Genomic DNA, 25831 nt, shown 5'->3' on the forward strand with positions numbered 1-25831 from the left:
TTCATGACTGAAATTTACTATATTTAACTTTAAGATACTAGCACTAAACTCCCACTGTTTATTCTAATAAATTCTACATTAGAAGAACAATGGCAAATCAGAACTTTCAAAATCAGTGGATTAAAAAATGTTTTCACAGTAGTCTATGTGAACTGCAGTTAGGACCGAAGAGCCAGAATGCATTTTGCCAGTCAGAAAGTTACATTTTCAAAGATTTCTGTTAACTACACTATTCATAAGACATCTCCCATTTACTGGTTTTAAATTGCTTGTCAAGAGCACTCTTCAATGTTAGAGATAAATAAAAACAAACATACATCGGATAGACTTAGGGTAACTGTGATATATACAAATGCTCTCCGGGTTACACAAACCCAACTTACGAAAATCCGCACTTACAGAAAAAGTTCCATAAGCTTTTTATTTTTTTTTTTTTGGGGGGGGGGGGGAAGGAAAGAAGGGGGCGGTGCAATTGTCAGGTATACGTTCCCAACTTACGCAAGACATTTGTAACAGTGATATGGACATTTCACTATTAAAGTAAAACTTACTGTACGGCATTGATGCGCTGCTTGCAATTGAAGATGCATCACTACAGGTAGAAGCTGGGGATGGTGGTGGACCCATTTCAGTTTTCACTGGTTCCTGTTTGCTTTCAGGCCTAGGATTTAAGAATTTAATTATATTTATGAAAAAAACATTAACAGAATGAAAGGTCTATTTCAAGGTTTGGACAAAACAGTTTCTTGTTTTGCTGAACAAAAACCTAATCTAGCCAAGCATTTCAAATTGTAATTTGTGTAAGAGCTAAAATTACTTTTCTTTTTGCAAACACTTAAAAACAGATTTCTTAATTTAGAATGAAACAGTAAAAACTCTAATATAAATCTATATTTCTAGGCTTTTAACATATCCAATTATAGCTACTAGGATAAAGTTATAATGTCTAGATGATGCTATGTTCCTTACGCAGGGTCTAGCTGTAAAATTGTTCTCAATGGAGAGCTGAAATCCTGCATTTTGGAATGTTAAAACATCCCCAAATGTGAACTAATTTGGGAGGTAGGGTGGGAAGAAGAGAAAGGTGTTTATTTATTAAAGTGACCTATAACTCAAAATAAGTTGTAAGAAAACTGTCAAACTAACAAAAACAGCTTCTTTTTAGAGTAAGTGAAAATTTTCAGGCCAAACCATTTTTTTCAAGTCAGAGTTATCCATTTTAATGGAAGCTGGATGCAACCCTAACTTTGGAGAGACTACCCCACACAGCTTTTCACAACATAATTAGTATCAAGACTGAAGCAATTTCCAGCTTACTAAAATACGTAATAATTGCTCAAGTAAAATTTTACCACCATGAAACAACACAGTAGACAAAAGAGTCTCAGTCGTCACATAACACTCCTGTTGCTTAAATGTCCATAGTTTCAAACACTTGTAGCAACATCTTGATTGCAATTAAAATGTCTGCACTGTGACAGGGTCAGGCCAGACAGATACAGGAGAGTGTTCGAAGGCAAACATATTAGTCCCAGATTAAGTAGATCCCTTTTCCCTGAGTAAGGTAACAGGCAGTTCCAGAACAATCAGGAACTTGCTGGAACCAATTAAGGCAGGCAGGCTAATTAGGACACCTGGAGCCAATTGAGAAGAAACCACTAGCCTCAATTAGGACAGGCTGCCTAATCAGGGCACCTCAAATTTAAAAGGACCTCACTTCAGTTTGTAGCATGCATGCGAGGACCTGGGAGCAAGAGGCACTAGGAGCTGAGAGTGGGAAGGCGTATTGCTGGAGGATTGAAGAGTACAAGCATTATCAGACACCAGGAAAAAGGTCCTGTGGTGAGGATAAAGGTGTTGCGAGGAGGCTATGGGGAAGTAGCCCAGGGAGTTGTAGCTGTCACACAGCTGTCCCAGGAGGTACTCTAGACAGCTGCAGTCCACAGTGCCCTGGGCTGGAACCCGGAGTAGAGGGCGGGCTTGGGTTCCCCCCAAACCTCCCAACTCCTGATCAGACATAGGAGGAATTAACTTGGACTTTAGGTTCTACCAGAGGGGAAGGTCTCTGGGCTGTTCCCTGACCCACATGGTGAATCTCTGAGGGAAACAAATCCATCAATAAGCGCAGGACCCACCAAGATAGAGGAACTTTGTCACAGCACATTTAGGCAATTTGAAAACGCAGGCTTTACCAGTAAATCTGAGTCTCATTCTGAGATGAAATAATAAACAAACACTCTAGATTTCGCTCAACCCCATACGCCTTAGCTGAGGTCTGACCACTTCCAAGTATTTTCCTTTATATTTTGGCACCACCAATTCAAAGCTTTTAAGTAAAACATTCAACAACCTAATTGATAAAGTAACCAAATCACTCCTTTGGGATTGTTGTTTTCCTTCCCCATCAATTGTGCAATGTCAAGTTATGACAAGACGTTATAAGCCAGCGACCATGTTCTGTTAAAAAATATCAATAGTTTACCTAATTAAAAATCTCCTGCTATAATATACAGAGGAGCCTCATTTATTGCTTTGCCACGCACTAATACCAGCTAGAAATTATATTCCGCCAAAAGCAAATAAAAGCTAAAGCAATAAAATATGGTCACATGTATTAAACAATCAATAATTTAGCAAAGTAAAAGCAAGACCATCAAGTCAACTACCACCTCTCAAAACAGGGTATCAGCAACACATTTTTCTTTTAAATTGTGTTAACTTGCTATTTGCTATCCAAAATTATATATACGTACTGCAGATCTATGTACTTTTTATTTGTAACAGATGTGGTGCAAATTTCAGTCCCTCACCACTAATAATTAAAAACTATTATCCCTACTTGGGAAAGCAACTATATTTCAAAAAAATAAGGGTCTCTCCTCTTCCGCTCCCCCTCCCTTACCCCCCCCCCCAAAAAAAAGTGGACTAATACCCTCTGGAACCTATGAGGACTTTACTTTGAATGTTCTTGCTTATTTTACTGCTGTGATTTTTTAACCTTTTTTCATTTGCAGACCCCTACAAAAGTTTCAAATGGAGGAGTGAACCCGTTTGGAAATCTTACACAGTCTGCAGACCCTCAGGGGTCTGCAGACAACAGGTTGAAAACCACTGTTTTACTGATTTTTCTCCTAGAGATTACCTTCACTCTTTACATCTGAGCTATACTAGCGATCACTCTGAGGAGGAAATGACAATTAAAAGCAGGAGAAGGATATGGTAAAGAGGAATGCTAGTGGAAACATCTGACCTGAACAGCATTAGGACAAAGGAAAAAAGTAGTGGCCAATGCTGTGAGGAGTGGCCAGGGCAACAGTGACATCTGGCAGGTTATCAGTTGATCTATCCAGGAGGAAGTAATGGCTGAGCTGGTCATTTGGTAGGTACCATGGGGAGAGAGAACAATGGCACCCCTATCCAGTGACCTTAAATTTTTATTTGAAAGAAGTTATTTAGACAAAGATGAATTTCTGGTTGTTAGTGGATGTTAGGCTAAGTATCTATTAGATGTCAACTTTCCAGAAAAGGGTCTGACTAAGAACCGAGGAAACACAAACAATTTAGCAACTACAAACTTCTACAACAAATGCGCTAAGGCAAGCTCAAAACCTTATCAAAATGATAAGTCCGTTAATTTCTGGAAGTTTTCAAATAAGTACTATGAAGTTAAAAAAAACGTAATAATATATTGATTTTCAAGGTGAGCAGGGTAGAGAGCAAAAATGAGCACAGTCAAGTGACCCAATAGGCAAATAGGGTGCTCTCTTCCTCTCTCTAATTCCAGAACACAATTTACTGACTGAACTAGACTGACGCATAAATATGGTGTACAGTAACCCGATCATCTTTTAGTCAGACCACCTGACATTTACAACTCAGTTATCCCAATAGTCTGTTTTTCCCTCTCACATCAAGCAATCCTACTGATACCAGAGAACATTGGAATCACCAATAACTGCCCTATGAAAATCTTTCAGTGACCAATACAGTTTTTTTTAAATGGCGTAGTAGTTTCAACAAGTGGCACTGTCATGCCTCTGTTTGCTTGCCTGCCTACCGTGATCCCCATCACTGATAATTTCTCCTTTAGATTCAGTTATCCTAAGATTCTTCACAAGACAGTCTTCTTTCTCATATGCTGCTATGTTTCTAAACCCCATCAATTTAATGTTAAATACACTAGAATCTGAGAGTTAAATACCAGAGTTACGAACTGACCAGTCAACACCACACCTAATTTGGAACCAGAAGTACACAATCAGGCAGCTCAGAGACCATAAAACATGCAAATACAGTAAAGTACTGTTAAATGTAAACTACTAAAAAACTGAAGGGAAAGCAGCATTTTCTTCTGCATAGTAAAGTTTCAAAGCAGTATTAAGTCCATGTTCAATTGTAAACTTTTGAAAGAATCATAACGTTTATTTAGAGTTAGGAACATTTCAGAATTACAACCTTCATTCCCGAGGTGTTCACAACGTGGAGGTTCTACTATAGAAAAGTGGTTTCTGTCACTCACTCATTACCCCTAAAATAATCAATTTTACTGAATAGTTATTTGCCAGGTAATCTCCATCAGTGACGTCAGGAAAGAGCTCACAGCAGCAGCCGCCTGCAGAATCTATGGGAATTTTGTTTAATTTCAGAGTCTGCCAGAAACTTCATATAAGCTTGATGCAAACTCATGATTGCCAGTATCAATTAATCGGTATCTCAATTAATATTACGCCACTAGGAAATTTTCACTCCAAAAATATATACAGATTCTTTTAGTGCACTTACTTTGCCTCAGTAGTTTTGCTAGCTTTCTCCATGTTTTTCAAGCTCTCTGGTGATCGAAGCTGGAACCTACAGCTATCATTCATATTCCAAACGGATTCCATTAAGACACCCACTTTAGGAATTCCAGCGCTAATTGAAAAAGCCACAGCTCCAGCATGATAAAGGGGATTATTTCTCAGACACACCTACAGACAAGAGTTAGAAATAGATGAATATTTCTATGTAAGGTCAGACAAAGAATGATATTGATTCAGATAAGAGTACAAGCAAACATTGACCATACATATCTCTGTGAAAGTGCTTCATTTCCTCAGCAATTAGAAAGGGAAAACTTTAGGGGAGGAGTGAACACAATAGGTGCAGATGCAACCAGCAGTTGCTAGTTGCAAAAAGGCCATTTCAAATATGACTTTACCAAGCAACTACAGCCTTAAAGGGCCAGCCTCAGAAAAGAATGCTAGGAAAAAAAGTGTTCCTAGAAAAGTGCCACCCTCTCCTGGGGAGTCAATAAGGACAAAGCAGCAGCTCCTTGGAAAGATGCTGTTCTGTGGGTGTGACTAGCACCATTATAATAATCATGCAGCATGAGTGTCTTAGGTTGTTTTCAGACCTTTTCAGGCCCAAGTCTGACAAATGCTTATATGAGTAAACTAAGCATTTACCAGATCAGAGCCTAATACTGAATGACTTATAAAGCAGTATTCTCAATAGAGTATATCAAGTGTTTAGTCCTGCAGCCCATAATACATTCTTTACTACTTTTTAAAGCAATTCAAATTGAATTATAGACAAATAGCTACCCCTTGGGCAAAGCTCATGTACATAGATTTTAAAGAGATAACAATTGTAGATTAAGCTACTTTATCTGTATTGTTTGTTCTATACTCCTAGTGAATTTGTAGAGTGCAATTAGTTAAAATTTATAACAAAAAAATGCATGGTGACAGGTTTCAGAGTGGTAGCCGTGTTCTTCAAGATGTATTGCTCTTGTCCATTCCATTCTAGGTGCATGTGCGTTCATGTGCGCAGTCAGAGATTTTTGTCTTACCAGTATCCATAGGGTCAGCTGTAGTGCCCACTTGACTCCCATGCTCATGCGCCAGTATATTCAGTGCTGCCAACCCTACACCCTCTCAGTTTCTTCTTGCCAGCCACACTGACAGAGGGGCAAGAGGGCAGGTAACAGAATGGACATGAGCAACACATCTTGAACAACAGTTATGGAAAGTAGGTAACCATTTTTCTTCGAGTGCTTGCTCATGTCAATTCCATTCTAGGGGACACAAGCAGTATCCTTGGAAGTGGGCTCGGAGTTCATGGACTTGCGGCTTGCAGCATTGCTCTACAGAAACCAGCATCACCCCAGGCCAGCTGGATAGGCATGTAATGGAACGTTAATGTGTGGATGGACGATCAAGTGGCCACCTTACAGATGTCCTGGATAGGCACTTGGGCTAGGAAAGCTGCCAAAGAGGCTTGCGCTCTGGTTGAATGGGCGGTCACGATCGCCAGAGGCAGCATCCTTGCCTGATCGTAGCTGCAGCAAATGCATGCAGTGAACCAAGAAGAAATTCTTTGAGAAGGCACTAGACAACCTCCCATCCTGTCAGTCACCATGACGAACAATTGCTCCAACTTGCGGAATGGCTTAGTCCTTTCAATGTAGAGGGCTAGCGCCCTCCTGAAGTCTAGGGAATGCAACCTACACTCCTCCTCTGACTTACGCTGCTTTGGAAAAAACAGGTAAGTAAACGTTCTGGGCTGCACAAAACTGAGACCACCTCAGGCAGGAAAGCCAGGTGTGGCCACAGCTGAAACTTGTCTTTGTAAAACCCATATAGGGCAGTTCTGAGGTAAGAGCCCTAATCTCAGAGACCAGGCAGGCAGATGTTACTGCAAACAAAAACATGACTTTCCAGGAAAGGAAGAGGAGAGAGCAGGAAGCCAGAGGCTCAAAAGGGGGGTACCACGAGCCATGACAGCACATGATTCAGGTCCCACAGAGGGACCAAGTCCCTGACATGCGGGTAGAAGTGCTCGAGGCCCTTGAGGAACCTGGTAGTCATGTCCTGTGTGAAAACTGACCTACCGTCGAGCGGTGGATGGGAGGCTGAGAGACGCGATATATCGCTCCCCGAACGTGCTCCCGTCGACTCCGGAACTCCACCAGAGCGAGCGACGGTAGCGGAGTTGACACGGGGAGCCGCGGACATCGATTCCGCACCACGAGGACCTGAGGTAAATCGATCTAAGATATTTCGACTTCAGCTACGCTATTCATTTAGCTGAAGATGCGTATCTTAGATCGATTACCCCTTCCCCAGTGTAGACCAGCCTGTAGTCCAAGATCAACTGCAGCGAGGCCCACTTGTTACCTAAGGTCTAAACAAGCAAACTGCTTTCATATGGCCAGGTAGGTCGCTCTGGTGGAAGGCTTTCTGCTGCCCAACAGGACCTGTTGGACACCAGCCGACCACTTCTGCTCCCCCGCATTGAACCATGCAAGAGCCAAGACAAAGTGCAGTGCCACCAAGTTCGGATGTAGAAGACTGCCTTGGTTTTGTGACAGCAGATCCAACTGGAGCGGTAGCTGTAACTGAGCAGCCATCAACAAGTCCAGTAGCATGCCAAACCAGTGTTGGCACTATGAGAATTACTTTCACTGTGTCCTAATTGATCTTCATGAGGACTCTGTGGATCAGTGGAATTAGGGGGAAGGTGTACATTAGAGCCCTCCCACCCCCAACCACGGGGACAGGAAAAAGTGTCTGACAGGAAGTCTCTGTCGAACCCCCAAAAGAAGCAGAAAACGTGGAATTTCCTATTGTGCTTGGATGCAAACAGATCCACCTGGGGAGTACTCCACCTCTGGAGGATGATGCTGACTACCTCTAGATGGAGAAGCCACCCATGGCGAGACTAGAAAATCCTGCTGAGGCAATCTGCCAAGGCATTCCTAGCCCCAGCGAGGTGTGCGGCTATGAGATAGATGTCATGTTATACATAGAAGTCCCATAGCCTGAGGGCTTCCTGGAAAAGGGTAGATGAACTGGCTCCATCTTGCTTACTGATATAGAACATAGCTCTTGCATTGTCCATCACGACCTGGACCACCCTGCTCTTTAGGTGAGGTAGGAAGGCACGGCAAGCCAAAAGGACTGCTCTGAGCTCTCTGACACTGATGTGTAGGGAATGATCAAGACAGGACCAATGACCTTGCGTGCTGAGATTGTCCAGGTGGGCTCCCCATCTCAGGTCCGAAGCATCAGAGACGAGGGTAACCAATGAAGGGAAGGCCACGAACGGAACTCCCTCCAATGCCGATGCAGAATTTTTCCACCATGCAAGTGATAACAGGATGTGGTCCAGGACCTTGACCACATTGTCTGTGCTGTGTCTGTTGGGGATGCAGACTGACGGCAGCCACGCCTGTAATGGCCTGAAGTGGAGCCATGCATGTCAGATCATGTAAGTACAGGCTACCGTGTGGCCCAACAACTGCAGGCACGCATGAACGGCAGCAAGAAGGTGGGCCTGCACACACAAGATCAGGTCCGCCATGGCCTGGAACCAGGTCTGAGGTAGAAAGCCCTGGCGCGAATAGTCAAAGACTGCTTCGATGAACTCTAATCCGTGTGCTGGAACTAAGGCTGATTTTTTCTCATTTATTAACCACCGCAGGTCGTGATTTGTGGAGCAAACCAGGTAGAGGACACTGCACCTTTATTAATTAACCAGTTGTCAAGGTATGGATAAATTTACATACCTCAGGTAAGTAGCCACTGGCGCTATTCACTTTGTAAAACGCCCTTGGAGCTGACGAGAGCCTGAAGAGCAGTGCGTGAATTGAAAATGGCGGTGGTCCAAAAAAAAAAAAAAAAAAAAAAAAAAAAAAAAAAAAAGAAAGAAACACCTGTGCCCCAGGAAAATGGAAATATGAAAATACATATCCTTTAAGTCAAAGGCAGCGTATCAATTTCCCGGATCCTCAAAATGCCTGCTTTAGGCTTCTCTGGCCTCTGGAAGAACCAAGCTGGGAAGAGGAATGGGAAGACAAAGGGTGCCGCCACTTAAACAGTTTGTCTCTGTCCTTCTTCCTGTAGGAGCTGGACCGGGAAATACCCCAGGACCTCGATGGAGGAGGCAGGAGACGTAATGGCTTTCTAACCTACTGAGGGGTTTGCAGGCCAAAGGAATAGAGGGTGGCACAGGAGTCTTTAAGGCCATAGAGCTGTGCATCAGTCAGCTCTGAGAAGAGCTCTGTTCCCTCAAACAGGAGGTCCTGAAGGGTAGTCTGCATCTTCTGGGGCAGGCCAGAAGACTGCAACCAGGAACTGCAGCTCATGACCACCACAGAGGCAACTACCCTGGGCACCAACTCCGCAGTATCCCAGACCATCTGGAGAGCGTTTCTCGCCACCACCAAGATGGCAAACTCCTGTGGAAGGCCCTCCTTGAACTTGCTGATGGAGTCCCACAGCTTGACGTTGTACCTGCCTAGCACGGCCTGATTGTTAGACATCCAAAATTGCAGGCTAGCTGTTTTGAATAAATTTTCCTGACAAATAAGTCCAGCATCCTGGCATCTTTATTTTTCTGTGTGCCGCTCGCTTGGCCCTTCCAGTGGGGTCCCTGGTCATGTCCGCCCTTTTGTTGATGGCGGACATGACCAGGGACCCCACTGGAAGTGGGTATACAGGTATTTGCTAGCGCATAGCACTTCTTTTCTGCCTTCTCATAGGAAGGTGGAATGGAAGAGGGGGGTCTCCACAAAGACTTAGCAATTTTCAGGACCCCTAGGTGGACAGGCAACGGGACCCGGGCCAGGGTGGAGAAGAGCATGACATTAAAGAGGTCAGACTCCTTCGCTAGCTCCTTGACCTCCAAGTTCAGGTTAACCTCCAAGTCATAAGGTGGGCTGCTTGTTTGCAAGGGACCTGCTACCACTTCATCCAGAGATGACAAAGACAACTGCACCACAGGGGAAGAGCGGCATCCCTTTGCTCATCTGGGGATGGCTCCTTGGGCATCGGGGCTTGCTGAGTCGCCCCCACAATGGATTCAGCACTGTGCTCTGACTCTGGTGCCAGCTGTGCCAAAGGCAGTTTGCCCAAACTGGCCTGGGAGGAACAGGGGGAGTACAAGACCAGCATAACAGGTACACCCCACGGGTTCCAGTACTGGTAATGAGCAGGCCACGGCCAGTGCCACTGCTTCCATGCAGCCGCCACAGGAGGTGCACCAATGGCGATAAGCCTTTTATCGGTGAGGGGCTGAACTCCCCTTCCGACTTGGACCACTGCCTTCCTGGTGACCAGGTGGAGCCGTAGATGCCTGAGCCTGCCAACAGACCCTCATTGGCGACTGGTAAGGAGAGGGTGAGGATCTGTGCCTTCCCGAAGAGCGGTAGCAGGGAGCTGGAGACTGGTGCCACAACTGGGAACAACCCCCCCCGGGTGGGGGGGAGGGGAGAAGAGAAGAGATGAGATATCGATGCCCGGGAGACCACCCAGGTGATGGTGATCTGCACTGTGGTGATCTCTGGTGGAAGGTCCGTCGGCACCATGAGTACAGGGATCAGCATCATGACTCAGCATGCCCTGTAGGTAGAGATCTTTGCATCAGGGACCTGGGTCTTCTAACTGAGGACCAAGGCTGCACTGCTGAAGTCCTAGACCATGGTGATGGGGATCAACACCTGCAATCCAGGGATGCTCCGCTTCTCCTTTAGATACCGGGACCGTAGCCAATTCTATCACCTGGCTTGGCGTCGGTAGCGCCAACCGGCCTACTTTCTCTTTGGCTGCCAGGCCCACTTCGGGGACACGTGGCCCTATGAGTGGCTGAAACCCCCTACTGTTCCCAGGAGTTGGAGGTGGATCCCTAGCTGGGCTAGGGGTTCCAACCACAGCGGTACACCCAAGTAGCTCCAGGTCAGGCATGTGGCCTAACAGGTCCTTTGCCCAAAGCCCCTTTTTCCTGCAGTGCCGGTAGGCACTTCGACTTCAGATGTTTCTTAGGCACGGGCAAGGGGGAAACGGTGCCAGGCAGATTCTGGTGCTAGCAATGCTTTGCATGCTAATGCCGAAGCGCCAGGCATGGAGTCCGATCGAGAGGTCTCAGACAGGATGAAGTGTAGCCTCCAAGAGGATATCCCACTCCTTTTGAGTTTGAGGGCAAAAGTATTTGCAAATCCTTCACTTATCCTTTCTGTGGGACTTCCCCAAACACCGCTCATGGGGGTTGTTAATGGGCATCGTCCGGCTGTACGATGAGCATGGGTTAAAGCCTAGAGAATGGAGCATGCCCTGGTCCAAGGCGAAGTCCCCAGCTGGGACTCTAACTCCGAAACTACTACTCTAACACTTAATGGTTTAAGTACCTATCAACTAAATACAAAGGAGACAGAACAATGGACTATAAGAACCACTAACACTCTTGCCATTTAAGACACAGTGCGCCGACCAAACATCACTGGCGGTAAGAAGGAAGAGGGGGTATGGTCAGTGGTACCTCATATACCGACGCATGATAGGTACTCAAGGGGGCACCACAGCTAACCCTACAAATACCACTAAGGCAAAAGTATGTGATGACTGTACACATGGGCGCACACACACCTAGAATGGAATCAACATTAGCAAGCTCTCTAAGAAGAACTGATGTTCAGAACTGGACAGCAACGACTCTTATACACTATTACAAAGTTGTACACAGCTGTTAAGAAATGCAGGTGATCCCAACAACATCTATTTGCTTGGGTTTCAGAGAACAGTGTAAAGGGACCTCAGGCCTGGTCTACACAGTGTTTGGATTGACTTATTTTGGTTTTAAAAACCAAAATAAGAGTAGGTCAGATTCTGAGGTCAGAAGGGATCACTGTGATCATCCAGTCTGATCTCCTGTATGACATAGGTCATAGAACTTCCCCGCAGAATTATTCTTTTTGAACTACAGCATATCAAATTTTTAAAAAAATCCAATCTTGATCTTAAAAATCACCAGTGTTGGAGATTCCACTACAACACTTGATACATTTTTAAGTGAGGGTAATTAGACACTGAAACAATGACTTATTTCCAGTCTGAACTTGTCTCACTTCAACATCCGACCATTATTATACCTTTGTGTGCTAGAAAGAAGAGTCCATTATCAAATGTCTGTTCCCCACACAGGTAGTTATAGGCTGTGATCAAGTCACTCCTTAGCCTTCCCTTTGTTAAGGTAAACAATAGGGTTGTCCAGCATTAAAAAAATTAATTTCGATTAATCGTGCTGTTAAACAAAAGAACGCTGTGACATTGCACTCTACATGATTTTATGAAAGTATGCTGATGAGTGTGAATATAATGTAACTAAAATATGCTTCATGCAAAAGGTCTCTTGTAAGGCACCATTACAAAGTTTATAATCTCCTGAGTGCGGTCATCCTATTTGTATAAATGTATCACTCTTGTATCTGAAACTAGAAATATAACTCTGAGGGCCTATTGTAATTATGCAAAGTGTGGGCCATTAATGGTGGTTTGGAATCTTGATGGCTCCCATCAACCAGGACAATTGACTGTGGATGGGCTCTGTTTGCAGGCAGGCCTTCTTGTGAGTCAGGCTGGAAGGAATGAAGGCTTGGGGTTTTACAGTGACATGTGATCATGTCACCTGTCTGGAATCCATCTTTAACCTGATGTTTTTCCATTGAGAAGGAGGGCTGGGAACCCAGAGGTACAAGAATTCCTGCCTTATGCAAAAGATATACAAGTGGGTGGCACAAAGGGGGCAGCCATCATGAGAAATCCCCTAGCTACTACCACCTGAGCTGGAACAAGGGCTGTACCAGAGAAAAGAATTGTGCCCAGACTAGGAAGGCATCTAGACTGTGAAATAAACTTATTGAAACATCTGAGGGCGAGATTTTATCTGTATTCAGTTTTATTATTGTACTAGGCTTAGACTTGCATGTTTTGTTTTATTCTGCTTGGTAATTCACTTTGTTCTGTCTGCCATTACTTGGAACCACTAAAATACTATTTCCTGTATTTAATAAAAATCACTTTTTACTTATTAACCCAGGAGTATGTATTAATACCGGGGGGGGGGGGGCCCGCGGAAGAGCTGTGCATACCTCTCTATCAGTGTTATAGGGGGCAAACAATTTATGAGTTTACCCTGAATAAGTTTTAGATGAGTAAAAGGGATTTATTTGGGGTTTGGACCCCATTGGGAGTTGGGCATCTGAGTGTTAAAGACAGGAATACTACTTAAGCTGCTTTCAGTTTAAGCCTACAGCTGTTGGAGGACGTGGTTCAGACCTGGGTCTGGGTTTGCAATAGGCTAGCGGGTCTGGCTCAAACCAGGCACCACTGAATTCCCAAGCTGGGAGGGCAGGGAAAGCAGGAGCAGAAGTAGTCTTGAACATCAGTTGGGAGCCCTAAGATGGTTTCCATGATTCAACCCATCACAAACACTATTTATATAAATATTTTTGGATGTTTTTCACATTTTCAAATATATTGGTTTCAATTACAACGCAGAATACAAAATGTACAGTGCTCACTTTTATTTTTTATTATAAATACTTGCACTGTAAAAATAAATTAGTATTTTTCAATTCAAGTACTGTAGTGCAATCTCTCCCTCATGGAAGTTGAGCTTACAAATATAGATTTATGTACAAAAAATAACTGCATTCAAAAATAAAAACGCAAAACTTTAGAGCCTACAAGTCCACTCAGTCCTACTTCTTTGTTCTGTCAATTGCTCAGATAAACAAGTTTGTTTACATTTGCAGGAGATATTGTAAACAAGAAGTGGGCAGCACTGTCACCTCAAAGTGAGAACAGGTGTTTGCATGGCACTGTTGTAGCTGGCGTTGAAAGACTCATATGTCCCTTCATGCTTCAACCACCATTCCAGAATACATGCTTCCATGCTGATGATGGGTTCTGCTCAGTAACAATCCAAAGCAGTGCAAACAGACGCATGTTCATTTTCATCATCTGAGTCAGAAGCCACCAGCGGAAGGTTGATTTTCTATTTTGGTGGCTCAGGTTCTGGAGTTTCCACATTTGAGTACTGCTCTTTTAAAACTTCTGAAAACATGCACCAGATCCCATCCCAATCAGATTTTGGAAGGCACGTCAGATTCTTAAACCTTGGGTTGAGTGCTCTAGCTATCTTTAGAAATCTCACATTGGTACTTTCTACGTGTTTTGTCAAATCTGTAGTGAAAGTGTTCTTGAAATGAACATGTGCTGGGTCATCATCCGAGATTGCTATAACATGAAATACATGGCAGAATATGGGGAAAACACAGAGCAGGAGACATACAATTCTCCAAGGAGTTCAGTCACAAATTTAATTAACGCATTATTTTTTTAACAAGTGTCATCAGCATGGTAGCATGTCTTCTGGATTGGTGGCCAAAGCATGAAGGGTCATACAAATGTTTAGCATATCTGGCACGTAAATACCTTGCAATGCCAGTTACAGAAGTGCCATGCGAACGTCTGTTCTCACTTTCAGGTGACACTGTAAATGAGAAGCGGCCAGCATTATCTCCCGTAAATGTCAACAAACTTGTTTCTTTTAGTGATTGGCTGAACAAGAAGTAGGACTGAGTGGACTTATAGACTCTGAAGTTTTACATTGTTACATAACTGCACTCAAAATCGAAACAAACAAAAAAAATCTACATTTGTAAGTTGTGCTTTCACAATAAATAGCTTGCACTATGGTATCTGTATGAGGTGAACTGAAAAATACTATTTCCTTTATTGTTTTTACAGTGCAAATATTTAATAAAAGTATAAAGTGAGCACTGTACACTTTGTATTCTGTATTGTAATTGAAATCAATATTTGAAAAAGTAGAAAAATATCCAAAATATTTAAGAAATTTCAATTGATATTCTATTGTTTAACAGTGCAATTAAAATGGCTATTAATCTCGATTGATCTTTTTGAGTTAATCATGAGTTCACTGCAGTTAAACAACAGCTCTAGTAAACAGATTGGGTCCTTGAATCTATCACTATAAAACAGGTTTTCTAATCCTTTAACATCATTCACATGACTTTTCTCTGAACCCTCTCCAATTTATCAACCTCCTTCTTGAATTGTGGACATCAAAGCTGGATACTATTCCAGGAGTGGCTGTACCAGTAACAAACACAAAGGCATAACCATCTCATTACTCCTACTCGAGAATCTCCAGTTTACGCATCCAAGGATCATATTTTCCCCTGTGGCCACAGCATTGCATTGGGAGCTCATGTTTAGTTAATTATCCATCATGACCCCCAAATCTTTTTCAGAACCACTGCTTCCCAGGATAGAGTCCCTGATTCCATAAGTATGACTTACATTCTTTGTTCCTAGATGTATGTTTACATTTAGCCACTTAAAACGCATTACTTGTGCTCTGCTTACCAAACAATCCAAGCCTCTTTCTACCAGCGATTTGTCCACGCTCCAAATTTGTGTCATCTGAAAACTCTCCATGATTTTTTGTTTTCTTCCAGATCATTGATGAAAGTGTTAAATAGCATACGGCCAAGGACTGATCCCTGTAGGATCGCCCTGTCCCCCCGAAACAGACATTTGATGATGATTTCCTATTTACAATTACATTTCGAGACCCAGAGTTTGCCAGTTTTTTAATCTATTCAATGTGTATGCCATGTTAATTTTGTGCCCTTCTACTTTTTTAATCCACCTTGCTAAACAAAGTAATAAAATCTATACAACCCCTTCACTGGATGTAGTTGTACCGGTATAAAGGTGCCTTATACTGGTATAGCTTATGTGACACGTGATATGTTGGAAACATCAACTATTCAAAGCCTATTGGTAGGGCCCTACTAAATTCATGGGCATGAAAAACGTGTCAGGGACCGTGAAAGCTGGTCTCCTCTGAGAAATGTGGCTATTGTAGGGGGCTCACAGTACTGCAATCCTTACTTCTGTGCTTCCTTCAGAGCTCAGTGTCTGCTGGGCTGGTGCCCAGCTCTGAAAACAGCACCGTCACCAGCAGCAGTGCAGAACTAAGGATGGCAATACCGCAATGCCATCCCCAACAATGGCCTTATGACCCCCTCACAGCCTCCTTTTCAGTCAGGACCCCCACCATTACAACACCGGTAACTTTCAGATTTAAATATGCGAAGCCACAATATTTAAGATTTTTTAAAATCCTATGACCGTGAAATTTACCAGAATGGACCATGAATTTGGTAGGGCCCTATCTATAGCACTGAGATGTGATAGATGTTATGAGCACATGGAATACTCAAAAACAGCTGCATCAATTTTAAATGTTATTTGTATTCCTGACTCCACAAGTGAACTAAAGGGTTTTCTGCAAGAACTGAAGTCAATGAGGAATAATTTGATACTAATCCTCACCGGTGAAACAAGACAAGTAACAAATCTGTGGAAGTTTCGCCCCCATCTCCTTCAAGGGAAATAGCATATACTAGTTTGACTTGGTAAGAGGCCTGGGAGATGAACTTGAAACAATATAAAATATCTGCCATGAACAGTCACCACTCACACTCAAACCAAGAACATGAGATTGAACAAGAGAGGCAAGCCCTGCAGAAAAGACCTAATGTACATTAGTCCTAGTACGGTCTCTATGTGGGAGATTAACTGAACAGGCAGTCACCAGACATGCATAAGATGTTTTCTTTGTAATGCTTTTATTCTGAATAAACAGCACTTAGCTTTGTTAGAGCTGTCTGATCACCGGTTAACCCTGTCACTGTCTCTGAAACAGGACTGCAGGTGCTCAACTAAAAAGTCAGACCTGCTGAGATAATCACAATAAATTGCAGAAACCTGCAGCCTAAGTCCCCAGCCTGGGAAGAAAGGATCATGGGATCCCATCCTGAGACAGGTCTTAGGCCTCTATCCGTCACCTAAGTGAGTGCCCTCAAGAGATACCAGAAGGCAGTCAGAGATGCAGTTACCTGGAACTGTGACAGCTTGTTTCCTGTAAATTTAGAGGAATAAGCTATACCAGCATAACTGAATCGACACATATGGGGTTGCAGCACTTTAACTATACCAGCATAGTAAAAGTGATAACTTTTGTGCACAGACAAGGCTTTAGTATAAATGGAGAATGGCGCCTGATATTTTTGGACAACTGTATCCCTGTCCCACAACACTTAAGACAGCTCACGATACAGTGGTTGTACTTACTTGCGTGCCAACTGTGATATTTGGCATTGAAGAGATGCCAGCACTAGACTTGGGCTTTTTATTTTTTGCTCTGGCCTTTTCTAGCATCTTCTTCCTTTGGCTAAAAGGAACTACTCCCCTAAGGAAAGAAAACAAATTATTAAACCAAGAACTACAAAAGAAGTGTCTTGAGCTTCTCAAGTCTACAACTTAGGGCTCGTCTACATTGGCAAGTTTTGTCACCAAAAGGCGAGAGTATACACACCACAAAAGACGGTTACTCACCTTTTGTTCTTTGAGATGTGTTGCTCATATCCATTCCAGTTAGGTGTGGGCGCGCCGCGTGCACGTTCGTAGGAAGGCATTTTACTCTAGCAACACTCGGTGAGTCGGCTGGGCACCCCCTGGAGTGGCGCCACTATGGCACCGGATATATACCCCAGCCGACCCAGCCACCCTTCAGTTCCCTCTTACCACCCGTGTCAGTCGCTGGAACAGTGGAGTGCGGCTTAGCTGACCTCCACTTCCCTAGCTACTAGTAGTTTCTCGTTCGTTATCCTGTATATAGTTATTCTTTTTTATATAGTTAGTGGGGTTCGGAGAGTAGCCCCTTCCCTGCACCCAGTGCCGGAGCCCATGCCCGGCTCACCGGGTTTCAAACCGTGCTCGGCCTGCCACAGGCCGATGCCAGCAGGAGATCCGCACGACTCCTGATTGAAGTGCCTCAGGGAATCGCACTTGACAGCTAAGTGCCCCATTTGCAAGGCTTTCAAGCCACGAACAAAAAAGGAGCGGGACATCAGGCTTAAACAGCTCCTTATGGAGGCGGCTCTCACCCCTCCACCTTTGGCACCGAGCACTGGTCAGCCGGTGAGCAGAAGCGTCTCCGCGGCACCGGACCACACCGGTACACTCAAAGACTCTCGGCACCGGACATCGCCGGCACCGAAGTCGGCTCCACGATGCTCCCTCTCCCCGAGGTTGAGGTCCCTCGCCACTGAGAACGCCTCTGGCGTGGACGGCATGGTGAGCTCTACCGCGGCACGTGCTGGGGAGCTAACAGGCGCTGGACTCGACGGCCCTTGTGGGACCGGAATCGACAGTTCTAATTTAGTCGGCGCCACAGTGGGTGTCGGCGGCGGGTGATCTGACCTACGCATACTCTCTGGCTGTGGTGCGGGTGGTGCCGAAGCAGCAGGAGTCTTGGCCTTCCTCAACCTCGGGGAGAGCGAGCGTCTTGGAGCCGACTTCGGTGCCGGCGACATCCGGTGCCTAGAGTCTTTGGGTGTACTGGAGGGTAGACTGCTGCTGCAGGGGCAGGGGAACAGAGCTGCTATGCTGCTGCTCTCCACAGCTGAGGGGGCTGTGGGAGAACTTGGAGAAAATCCCAAGATGTGGGGTGATCAGCTCTTTCTTCCCATAACACTGCATTGTGGGATACATACCCACAATGCATTGATCGTCCTGTCGATGATGGTGTCCCCAGTGTGGACATGATCTGTCGACAGAGTAGCAAATACCCCTTTGGCGATTTTTGTTTTTGTCAACTTTTGGGTGTCGACATAAGTTCTGTCAACAAAACTGGGTAGTGTAGACAAGCCCTTAAATGGAAGGCATGGTAAAACACAACCCTGCCAAAAGCCCTCAGCCATTCCATATTCATTCCACCTCAAAACACTCTTATATCAAAATGCTCACTTTATAAATATTTTTTTTTCCTCAACTGCCTGTACTGAACTCAACATGCTATTTAGAAATCTAAATTTTTTGTCCTGCTTTCTATACCACAATATAGAATCTAGACTGCTAAAGAAACAAGGAAGAAACACCACTTGCAGCGCATTCAATGTTTAATGCAGATATAATTTGCACTATACAGAGATACAGTCAGGAAAAAGGGGCCAATTTCAAGTCATCTGATCATAATGGCATTTTGGATCTAGCTCAACAAAAGAACAAAGGTGAAGCTGTTTAAATATATTTTAAAATACTACATTGTCACACCAGCCTGACAACACAGCAGATGGAAGATGTGCAGCCATTCAAGAGATTGAGGATGAGAAGCAATTACAATATTCTCTCCACTGGAACTCTATGTAAACACCACAAGAGCTTTTTGCACATGGGTTCTTAGTGCTCTACTCTGTACTCAGTGCCAGGATCAGCTCTGGATAGTAGCAAGGATACATGCACCAAGGGTAAATCAGGTAACAAGTACAACTTGAATCAATTTTCTTGAAATGCAAAAACAACTAATTAGCAAATACCAACTCTCTTTGGCAATCAGTCTCTAAACATATTGAGGCTGTCCTCACCATGACTGCAACAATTCCCAAAGCCTTCTCTTTACTGGAGAAAAGAGTGGTGTTGGAAGACTATTTTTTTTTAAAGCAGGTTAAACAACACTTTGTCCTGGTGTGGCCATGGCCTAAGTGTGATTTCCAGATCATCATATTTTTTCCTCATCTAGATACTTTTCCCCCCTAACTGAGTTAGATTGATGCAGCTACAATGCAAATGAAAATCCTAACACCCTTACCTTGATTTTAGCAAGTCAAGTTACAACCTCAGACTATAAAGCTAGAGGCGGTTAACTGTGTTTACCCAAGGGTAAGCAACCTATGGCACGCATGCCGAAGGCGGCACGCGAGCTGATTTTAAGTGGCACTCACACTGCTTGGGTCCTGGCCACTGGTCCGGGGGGCTTTGTATTTTAATTTAATTTTAAATGAAGCTTCTTAAACATTTTTAAAACCTTTTTTTTTTTTTTTTTTTTTTTTACTTTACCTACAACAATAGTTTAGTTATATATTATAGACTTCTAGAAAGAGACCTTCTAAAAACGTTAAAATGTATGACTGGCACACGAAGTCTTAAATTAGAGTGAATAAATTAAGACTAGGCACACCATGTCCAAAAGGTTGCTGACCCCTGGTGTACACTGAAACAAAGTGTGGTTTTCAAACAGCGTTAAGCCAATTTTATTTAGATAATATGATTTACATAGAAGACACCTTTTTACCATAGCCTAGCCACAGTATAAACAGCATGGGATACTCTCTCTACCATGCCTGTCCGCAATTCTGATTTTTTTTTTTTGGAAAAAGAATTATGATTAATAGATGCTCATGTCTACATAATCAGATGGCAAATACATGACTGTCAATATTCAAGTTAAACATACCTAACTAGTGATAGGCCCTGCAGGATAATTAAATTTGTAGTTAATTTTTCAATAGTATAACAATCTCTTAAATACAATGGGCTGATTATTCAAAAAAGGTAAGAAGGCATGCAAAAGTTTCCAGTATTCAGGTCCCCCCAAAGTTGTGGTTTACTGGTTGCCATTCTGAATGATGCTCTAGAATGAACCATGTTCGCGATGACATTACTAAACAGTTGGTTTTACAATCAAGAAAAAAAAAATCAGCAAGTGGTGATTTCTACTACCGCTCTGCCCCAAATTTCAAAATTAGGAGTAACACCCAGTTTCCTCATATATCTGGCTGCGATTTTGTTTGGGGAGTATTTGCTAAAGATTGACCAGAAGTCAATCAGAAAGATATTTAGAATCTCAAATTTTCAGTGCTTGCAAGTAATTGGTCAGTGAATATTTAACCCCACTATAACAAAAGCTACTTGAGATCCCTACCACCATAAGCAAGTCTTGCTTAGATTTTGCATAACTCTTGAGTGAAGCACAGATAAAACAGGGTGAGCACTGAAAATGGCACTGATATGCATGTCAACTCATTGTAATTAGAAATGTATTTTCATTTTTTTAAATGCTTGGAAAAATGAACTTCTACCTTTTTATGTCCGGAAAACTTGACATTTTAAAAACTCAATGAAGTTTTACAAATAGAAATCTTTTAACAATATTTCAGCAATTTATGGGGGGTTATTTCATCCAAATTTTCAGCATGCATTTAAGCCAGCAATATAGTTTGTGAATCAGACTGAATAACATTCTAGCCACAGAACCCTATGGGAGAAAAAATGACAGCATACACAGGTAAGTTTGTTTTTCATATTATTTGAAAAGGCCTGAAAAATATATTAAAACTTTGTAAAACTATGTAAAACCAGAGGAAAACACTCAGCCAACAAGCATTTATTTTCCCTATAAGAACAACTCTATTATCTGGATTGGCAGATGACAACCCAACTTGACAAGACAATTTTCTTCATTATCTATATTGCAGTCTCAGTCTAATGTCCTAAATTTTGTAGCTCGTAGCAAGGCTGTCATAATCTACGCAGTCAGTCATCGGACTCCAATGATGAAAGTATATCTTTATAGGCATATCTAGACTCTTGACACCTTAGTGGCACCTGTTTGTATTATATAGCTGTTCCTCAGCTACAATACAATAATGGTATCAGTTTCACAGCACAATTAGCAAAACCAGTCTTCTCTATAATCATTTCTTTATCAACTTTCCTATCACTATCCCATCTGAATACTAATGGATTTAACTTCAAGGTATCACAGTATCCCATTTTACAAAATTAAAAAAAAAAAGAATTTCAATTACACCTCTACTCCGATATAACGCGGCCCGATACAACACGAATTCAGATATAATGTGGTAAAGCAGTGCTCCAGGGGGGCAGGGCTGAGCACTCCAGTGGATCAGAGCAAGTTCGATATAACGCGGTTTCACCTATAACGCAGTAAGATTTTTTGGCTCCCAAGGACAGCATTATATTGAGGTAGAGGTATACTTCCTCAAAGTCACACAGGAAGTTTGTGGTAGAGCTAGGAATAAACCCCAGATCTCTTGATTCCAGCCAGGTCCAATGCTTTCCTCTTTTGTAATCAGAGTGTGCAATAACACAAATACTTCCCTCAAGGATAGTATAAGCCACGAAACCGGAGTGACAGAACTTCATCACTAGAAGTATAACATGAAGTTTCCTTGCAGTGCACGTCATTATAATGGGTTTGCAGATACGTTTGGACTAATATATTCAATACCATATATACTTACCACCAGTACAAGTTGTTCTCTAGCTGAGCACAGGTATAAAGAGCGCAACAATGTAACGAAACTATCCGTTCTCCCTGCAGCTCTGAGTATGTCTGTGCAGTGTGTTCCAATTTAGAAGCTACAGAGCTTAAAGTTTCATCCACCCAGGTAGCAACCTAAAAGGAAGAGGAGGGGAAAAAAACAACACTGCATCCTAAACAAACTCCTTACATTTTTCAGGATAATCAGTTTGGGAAAAGTATCAGCACCCCAACCTTTACTCCAGTTTTAGAACTGGTCTTTTAAAGTTCTGATCTATCTGGATAACTTTCCCTTCCAGTTCTGGTCTCAGACAGAAAATGAAAGTATCAAAACACTGAAAGGGTACTGCTGTCAAAGGATTTCATCAAATGTGGATATGTAACCAAACCGCACTTGAACTGTATACCTTTTAGGATGCATCTATTATTGATCAAAACAAACTTACTGTTTGTATAATCTGTTTTACTGTATTTGGAGCTCAAATATCTTTAACTCCATTCCAGAATTAGGCCTCTCTAACCTTAGATTTCAGTGCAGCAGAAAATTTAAAGTTTTTGGTAATTTGATAAGATGGACAGCCCTTCATTGCTTAAGAGTTCCTGGAGGTTGGTACTACCTTTTAATCTTTGCTCACAGAAAGACCTCAGAACTGCTTTTGATTTAAATTCCTATAGTACAAAATAAGACAATTATGAAAGCTGAACCCGTCAAAGATTATTCAATATGATCTTTATAATTAAATTAATTTACACTACTGACTTATAGCTGCAGACTTTGGTTTACTTATTCTTCATAGAGCAAAACAGTGGCTGAAAACCCCCCAAAAGTTTAATCATGAACTCAACAACAAAGAAAAGAATCTCATACCTTGTTATTTTCTGTGGCTACAGTTGCTCTGATACTATTTGCAGAAAGGAGCACTATCTTTTCATTGGTTAACCCCAAAAACATTGCTCGTGGGTGATGTAATGAAGGATTCTTTGAAAGCATAAAAGAGGTTATTATTTTATAAAAATTCATACTTATAGAATTATTTTAATGATAGATTTAAGGATGTACAGTACCTGTGCATTTCTATAAGGCTCTGATTCACTCCATTTCCACTGATAAAGTTCCCCTTTACTGCTAACTGCCACAAGCTCAGAATATAGAGCTCCAATAGAAATAAACTTTGTTCCATCCTACAAATGAAAAAGGTAATATCTAAAATGGCAGTGCTATAAACTAAAACCTTTTGAGTAACAGCAGATTTTAACAAACAAAAAATGTCAAGTTTGCAAAACAGAGCTTATAATGGTTACTGAAATTTTAATCAAGACATCTGTACTATTAGAGTTCCATTGAATTTAAAATTCGGTAGTAAAAAAATTGTCTAACGTGTTGCCTGAAGCTGATCATGCTTTCAGAAACAAATAATGAAATATTCAAGATATTTTATTCAGGGACTTGTTTTCCTTCAGTTCAGTAATATCACAATTTGCCAATCACATTAAAAAAATTCAATTCACAGCCACAAAATATTTATGACAGTGTGGTTTTTGGCTTAAAGATACAAAAGGAAGGATATTTAAATGTTACAGATAAGTGTCCTATTAGGGGCAGAATTTATCAGTTTGGAAAAGTCCCATTTTCATGTGGAAATTTTTGCACCCATTACTGTTATCAATGACTACTAAAAATATAACTACAAGATTTGAGAAAAATATATTTGAAGTCTCTTTTACATTATACATTTGACAGCACTTTTGTGGACACTCAATTACATTTTTGGTGATGGAAAGTGCCTTTTTTCACACCCTGCTGGAGTATGGTGATGAGTAACAGGAAGAGAGCTGAATGGACAACAAGCAGTAGGCAGATGTGTGCACACATAAAAGGGGAGCTGGAAACAAGGCTGGGCATGAGCATTTTTGTTATTGCTCTCATTGCCTCTGAGCCTCTCTGTATGTCTGTCTGCACCTGTATTTATTTTTAAAGTTTTTTCTTTTTAATTCAAAATATATCATTTAAAAGGTGATCAAGAATTTTTTTTAAGATAATAAATTAACACACATCCAAGTTGTCAGTGTTCCCTTAATTTTAAAATTCTATTAGGGTCTCAGTACCACAACCCAGTATGTGCACCTTTACACACTATTATTCTAAGGTGGCACTCTTACCCGGTTTAGGCCCCATTTTCTTTAGTTTGTCAAGGCTCCCTCTTTTGGGACTGAAATTTTCATGTTCTGTCTCATCCTTGATAATTTTTATTTGTATTTTAAGTTTAAGTTTCAGCAAAATGTGTTTGGCTATTTTTAAATTACACAAGCATGGCTGGAGAGGGAGGGAAATGGGACAAGATACACTATCTTATCAATTTTTTTTTTTGTTAAAAGTCAAAATATTTTAAGCAAGAAAACATACTTGATTTTTACATAGCTCAAGATGTAAGGTTCAAGACACCAGAAGAAAGACATTCAGCAGTTTTAAAGTAATAGACATTTTAGGACTTGGATCCTGCAGTCAAAGCCACATAGGTAGACTTCTGTGTCCACATGGATCCCCAGTGTCTTGAAAGCAAACTCCATGCAGATAAAGAAGACCTGCCTATGCAGATCTGACTACAGGATCAGGGCCTTAATTTATCAATTTCATGCACAGGATTGTAGAATTTAAAAAACAGTGGGATTTCAGTTCAGTTCCAGATAGTCTTCCAACTTTAAAATTAAGATGAATTTTCTTTGACTTTAGCTTGATTGGCAAAACTAAGGTTTTAAACAGTAAACCTGGTTTGGGGTTTTTTTGGAGGGGGGGTTGGCATTTTGGGGACAAGTTGATTTCGTTATTAAATTGGTTCTGATGGTTTAAAATTACAAATGTTTTAAAACCAGTTCCTCAACTGGAAAATCAGTTCTTCCAAAAATGGTGAAGATCGTCTCATTAAGAAATGGCTCAATTTTAGCAGGCAAACTGAGTAGCTCAGATTTCTCTCTCTCTCTCTCTCTCTCTCTCTCTCTCTCTCAAAAGAATTTCCCCCCCTCCCTAAAGTGCAAATACAACAATAAGGATGAGGGAGTGAGAGGTTAAGGCTGGATATTAAAGCCTTCACACTTCCCCTTTTTGCATATTCTTTAAAAGTTGTATCTTTATAGTATTATACACATTTAGGAATACATAAATATAAATAAAAAGTGCATTTTGCAAGATGTAGACAATATGTATAGTAATATACTATTATGTAACACAGATTCAGCACATAATCTGATCTTTTTTTCCTGTTATATGAAAAACCAAAAATTCTTCCAAAAGATCAGGTGGTTTCTTTCACTGGATACTGATTGCAAATCAATTGCCATATTGTGAGTTCCTAGATCCATTTAGGTTCTAGTAGTTTAAAAAAAGACTAGTACTTTTTTTGCCCCCAGAACATTCAAGCACATTAAATTGCCAGAGGAATTGTTTATAAAAACGCAAATGTATAAAATGAGCACTGATCAACAATACACTAATCTTCATAACTCATCTCTAATTTTGCGCATTGTTCCTCAAAGGATTTTAAAACATTCATTAGGAAAGAAATGTCTAAAACGTGTTTTGTGATGTGCCCTTACACACACAGTAACATGGTATAATGATGTCATCATAAATGTTTCATCTACATTTTATAAAATATTCCAAGGTTTAGAGACCTTCAAGATATGTGTGTGTATGTGTATTTTTATTATTATATATATACACACACATATATACATATATACACACACACTTTGGATTTAAACACTCATGTTGTGGCTAGAGCGGTCACCATATTATGTAGGTTAGACCCAGAACCAGACAACAGAACTTTTAAATGTACATTTTTTTTTAATGTAG

At 41.7% G+C, this 25831-nt stretch overlaps 1 protein-coding gene across 12 annotated transcripts in view; it reads right to left on the bottom strand.

Annotated features, from left to right (window-relative positions):
- UBR5 (ubiquitin protein ligase E3 component n-recognin 5) overlaps nt 1-25831 on the bottom strand; it is a 160715-nt gene that overhangs the window by 85372 nt on the left and 49512 nt on the right. For all 12 annotated transcript variants that reach the window (XM_030553626.1, XM_030553617.1, XM_030553625.1 and 9 more), the window contains 6 exons: nt 23044-23160; nt 22847-22957; nt 21959-22113; nt 16986-17103; nt 4783-4967; nt 552-661 (listed from right to left, as the gene is read on the bottom strand). In XM_030553626.1, coding sequence (XP_030409486.1) covers nt 552-661; nt 4783-4967; nt 16986-17103; nt 21959-22113; nt 22847-22957; nt 23044-23160 — 796 coding nt within the window. The remainder of the gene's footprint in view (nt 1-551; nt 662-4782; nt 4968-16985; nt 17104-21958; nt 22114-22846; nt 22958-23043; nt 23161-25831) is intronic.

Source organism: Gopherus evgoodei, chromosome 2 (assembly GCF_007399415.2).
Source record: "Gopherus evgoodei ecotype Sinaloan lineage chromosome 2, rGopEvg1_v1.p, whole genome shotgun sequence".
Lineage (NCBI taxonomy): Eukaryota > Metazoa > Chordata > Testudines > Testudinidae > Gopherus > Gopherus evgoodei.